The sequence below is a fragment of the Primulina tabacum genome, unplaced genomic scaffold, assembly GCF_025594145.1.
Source record: "Primulina tabacum isolate GXHZ01 unplaced genomic scaffold, ASM2559414v2 Contig688, whole genome shotgun sequence".
In the NCBI taxonomy this organism is placed as follows: domain Eukaryota; kingdom Viridiplantae; phylum Streptophyta; class Magnoliopsida; order Lamiales; family Gesneriaceae; genus Primulina; species Primulina tabacum.
The window spans coordinates 3,506-8,752 of NW_027459849.1; the positions used below are offsets into that span (position 1 = coordinate 3,506).

At 32.1% G+C, this 5,247-nt stretch overlaps 1 protein-coding gene across 1 annotated transcript; it reads right to left on the reverse strand.

Annotated features, from left to right (window-relative positions):
* Positions 1-648: 648 nt before the first annotated feature.
* Positions 649-1,734, reverse strand: LOC142534806 (non-specific lipid transfer protein GPI-anchored 10-like). Its single transcript, XM_075641532.1, has 3 exons — positions 1,335-1,734; positions 893-964; positions 649-785 (listed from the first exon to the last, which is right to left on the reverse strand). Exons 1-3 carry the CDS (start codon positions 1,732-1,734, stop codon positions 649-651), a joined length of 609 nt encoding a protein of 202 aa, XP_075497647.1.
* Positions 1,735-5,247: the final 3,513 nt, after the last annotated feature.

Here is a 5,247-nt window from a genome sequence, read left to right on the forward strand (position 1 = left end):
TAGTTAGATACCAGTCAAGGATTTCATCCAAAGGTAACAAATTATCCCATTTTTAAAATTTAAAAATATTTATTTTGTTTTTATAAATCATGATAATTCATTTAAAATAATTAAACAAAATAATAAAGTGCATTTAATCAGAGCCAAACATTCAAAATGACTACTTGAACAACTTGAAGAAACACAAACACAAAAATACAAATTTATATTTAGATTAACCAGATATAGTGAAGATCAAAAGGATGACCAATCAGTTATAATACATGCACTGCAGAAAACAAAAGGTGTAGTAGAAGAAAAAGATGAATCAAAGAAAATGTAGAAACGACAGTCAAGGGAATACAAGAACGAAAAATGAAAGACACATGAAAACCCAATGAACACAAAATTTAAAGTATCTCTTATGTAATCGGATATTGTTAAGACAAAACCATTGATTATATCATGTAAATTAAGAAATCGATAATAATATCTTGGATATGGCCAAGTATAATCATATATTTTTTCATAAGTATTTTGGCATTGAATCAAATATCTGCAAGTTAATTAATGAGAAAAAATTCATTAACTAGAGCATATATTCAATAGATAGTAGAAACAAATAGCGCTAGTTTGAAAATGAGGCCATGTAGTTCAGCTAAGTAGGCTTCATTTGTCAGCACTGAAATAAATTGTAGCCATCAGAAGACACCACAATTGGCTTTTCACCTTCAGACTCACTTCGGCATTGCGAATTCTAAATCCCATAATGCTCGGTCGGGGCGCTACTGTTACTACTGGAGAAGCTGGATAAACCACAGATGGTAAAGGCAGATCAAAGAATAAGATAGCAAAATTTATAAATCTGAATAAGTTGAGGGGGAGTTTCTTGAAGGTTAGAAAATTTGCAGACCCGCAACTGTTGAATTTGGTCTTGGCCCAAGGGAAACTTGAGCACCAGGGGAAGTAGATGGCAAGGAAGCTCCTTGAAACAAAAACCAAATTAGTCGAGTATCAAAATAATGCTTATAAAAGTCGCTTGCTGGTTTTTCTTGCTTCATTCTTTACATTTTTCATTCTAATATTGTATGCCACCTTTTTAAGCATCAATTATCTATTTTTTTTCTTAAGTTTAGGAAAATAAATGTTGCATTAGACGTTTGGTTTTTTATTCCATTCATGTAAGAAAAAAAGAGAATGGAATTAAATAATTTGATTATGAACTGGCATTGAATTAAAGCAATCCAAAATCTTAGATTTCAAGATGGTGCTGCATCTTCTTTTCTGTAAATGCGAATGGACTGTATGGTCCTTCATTTATAGGAAGGAATTAAATAATAGTTTAACATACATACCTCCGCAAATAGAAGGGTCTATTTGGAGATTGCACAGCTGAGGCAACTCTAGAGCAAGCGTTGTGTTGATAGGAAACGAACTCAAGGCAGACGGGTCATTGAGGAATGGACAAAGGCAAGTAGGCTTCTGGCCGTAGAGTTGGTTAAGACTATCACAACATGACTGCACTGGTGAAGCTGCCACGCCTTGCATGAACGGCGCACATGGGGCTAAACTTAGCAAATTCGGCCCACGCTCAGCAATTGTGTTATGGGCAATGGTCTTTAGGGAAACACAATGGAGAAACACAAGAAAGAGCGATATGGGGAGAAGAGGGAGATGAAAAGGCATTGCACAAGTTAGGTCGGTAACGCAAGTTTTGCTTGTGAGTTTTGAGGCGAATTCGCCATTGATTTTCATGTTAGCTAAATAGACGAAGAGTGCATTAGTTGGGCATGAACTGCAGAGCCATGCAATAGGTGCATGATCTCTTGACACACTTTTGTATGACCTCTCTCAAGCTACTGTCTAGGTTTCACTACTTTTTTTTCATTTCTCTGTTGTGTCTATCATTCATATTTTCTGGTAAAGAAAATGTGTGGGATATGAAGTTTAGCAAAACCAGACAGCTCATTTAAGTATCGGTAGAAATATTCATTCAGAATTTGTGTATCATAGATAAAGATTTGTCATGCGTATTGATTATGAGAAGTTAAAAAAATCGCAACTCGTTTAAATTTGATACAACTTGTAGATAATTAAGAATATTACGAAAAATGATACAAAGAATGTCACAAAAAATTTGGATTCTTAAACCATACACATATGTGTGATTGATGAGGTTCTATTTCCACCTCAACTATTGTATTCTACTTCTTGCTACACCAATAAAACCTCTTTTTTCCTAATTAGTTGTTATTTCTTTGTTAGCCTTTATAAATCTTCCTATTTTTTTAGAGATTTAAAAAAAAAATTTGTTCCATTAAATATTAATAGTCATCAATGACTTAAAATATTTAAATTTGAATATTATACATAAAGATATTAATATCTTTAATGCAATAAGAAGATCGTCTGAATAAATAATTGTTGTCATAGAACCTTTTATTCTAATACATAAACTGGCCATAGATAGATGAACAAATCATAATTCTTTTCTATTCTTTATAATTTATTTTGATTATCACCACTTTTAAGAATCATTAAATCCTATAAACGATAGATCATTGTTTCAAAAAAAAAATTTTGTGGGCATAGATTTCTGGGTTTCTGGGAGGCTCAATTTTATGCTTTGGATCTACTGCTTGATGTATTAAGAAATAAAATTTTAATATATTTTGATCTTTTAAATTATTGTTTATTAAGCAAAGATTTTAAGATATGATTTTTAAATTTTCGATTATGCAGTAGATTTTAAGATATGGTTTTACGTAAGAGTTTAAATCTAATAAAATAGTCATCAAGTAAATATAATAATATCTTATGAGCCAAACTTTGAAAAAAAAATGTAAACCAAATAATTTTTTAAAACCGATCAAACATTCTTTAAGATATAAACAAATCACATCAAGTTTATCTTTAATTTATCTCCAAATTCGAATAGAATGCTTTTTATATATCTCTCTATATATATATATTCTTCTATTGATTTTTCTTTCTCTCACGAACTTGGCCTAGATAAAAAACTTAGTTTCAACATGCAGCAGCAGACGATGATTAATCCGGTCACGGTGGGGCTTCGTTTCAATCCCACAGACACAGAACTCATGCTCCTTCTAAACAAGAAGATCAATAACCAGCCACTCACATGCGACTATATCCGCACCGTAGATGTTTACAAGTATAATCCGTGGGAGTTGGCCGGTACTTTCTTCTTTCTTCAGTCTGTATTGGATTAGATTATAAAATAGATTTGTGATATATTGTGTGGTGTGTGCATGATCGTGATCAGTGGGTGGATTGTAGAAATTTTGTTAGAATTAAGGAGGGCGGTTTACTTTGTTATATATGCTTGCATGTGTGTTTTGATGTTTTTTGACTAACTAATAAAGAATTTTATGTTTTCAAAAAATATTTTTATCTGTTGCAGATACTAATACAAGTTGGGGGGATGATGGATTAATGTACTTTTTTACCCCGAGAGACCGGAAGTATATGAATGGCAGTCGACCGAACCGAGCCGCAGGTGATGGATTTTGGAAGGCAACGGCGATTCGTAAAAAATATGTGATAATAATGAATGTATTGGATTGAAGAGGACGTTGGTTTTTTACCAAGGGAAGGCCTCCAATGGAAAGAAGACTAACTGGATAATGCACGAGTACACTATTAACCAGCCTCCGAGACATCCGACGGGATCCATGAGGGTAAGAACTCTCTCAACATGTTTTTGTAAATATGGCCGGTCCTTTTTCCCGCAATTTTCTCAAGTCCGATCCATTCCGACATGTTTTTTTATGCCGTGTTTGTTCGCCACTTTTGCAGCTAGATGACTGCGTTCTGTGCCGGATTCGTGAGAGAAAACCGGCCGCCGCCGCTTCTGATTCTTGTAAAGCCATACACGAGACTTCTGAAAGTGAGAACCTGACATCCCACAAGCGTTCGAGAACTGAATCTGATCAGCAGCACGACGTTCCAGCGCAACACCATCTTCACCTACGACAGCCGGATCTTCCATTAATGCACCAACAGTTTCAGCAGCGACAGCCGGATCTTCCATTAATGCACCAGCAAAATCAAACTGCTCTGCAATACACGAGTCAGCAGCACGGTAGTGTTCCACAGCAACAACAAAATCAGCCTGGTGGAGAGCTCGATTATTCTGTCCAGAGAAGATTAGAAGAAATAGAACATTTTCTTATGGATGATCTAGAAAACGACGACGAAGGTGTACTGATCGACAACTAGTTTGAACGACTCTATCTTCGTGATCAAATCTTGGATTTAGCATTGCTGCCATAGTGCCCACTTCATAATTATTTTATTTGTAATTTTAAATTTGGAGTTATAACAATTTGTAAATAAAATTTTGCTTATATTCATATTATTTTAATATTTAATGTGATTTTGATTAATGTAGTTTGCTTAGTTATACGTGTGATATTTGCATAAATTTTAATGAAACAATTGAATTTTACGAGAAGTGTTTCTTTAATCGTGTTTTATCAATTGCTCAACATTAATGATATTAGTTGAATCTTCGATTTTCTTGTCTATCTATATATATTTCATTTTCTCTTTGTTGTTATTGTTTTCCGACTTATTGATGTTCATGTTTTATGTCATTTTTGGAAATAAATTTAAATTATTAGTTTCAATCAAATTTTAATAACTTGACTCATTTTCAATTTTGGTATTGAAAATTTTAATTGAATTTTTTTTCACTTAATTTTTAGGCATGCAAACTTATTTATGTATTTGTATGTAATAATAACTTCAACAAAAGTTAGTGTTATCCAGTGGATAAAATAAATTAACTGTTTATCATGCTTTCATCTCTATTATTTTATTGCGATAAGCGTTTAGTAGCATTATTGTTGTCACCATGATCATTTCATAAAATTTTATTTATATTAATTCAATGTTTTTGTGATAGACCTTAAATTGAAAAATACAAAAAGAATTGAGGAGTTTCTAACTAAATTTTAATAGTTATATTTTTTAAAAAAATATTATTATATTTATTTGTGAAATAAAGATATTGGAAAGAAGGAATCATGCTGGGTGTCATTTAGATTACTTTATATATATATATATATATATATATATATATATATATATATATATATATATATATGTATGTTTACACGTATGTGTGTAAAAAAAGAATAATCAAGAACAAGTCTACATAAAATTCAAGTGAAAAAGCGAAAAATTGAAAGGTAAAGTATTATCTTTCCTTAAGTAGTGAAAAATGCTACAATATAATATATT

Coding starts and splice junctions, on each gene's coding strand:
- LOC142534806 (XM_075641532.1), bottom strand. CDS start 1,734: ATGAAAATCAATGGCGAATTCGCCTCAAAACTCACAAGCAAAACTTGC. Junction 965..1,334: donor AGACCCTTCTATTTGCGGAG/GTATGTATGTTA, acceptor TTTTGTTTCAAG/GAGCTTCCTTGCCATCTACT. Junction 786..892: donor ACCAAATTCAACAGTTGCGG/GTCTGCAAATTT, acceptor TGGTTTATCCAG/CTTCTCCAGTAGTAACAGTA.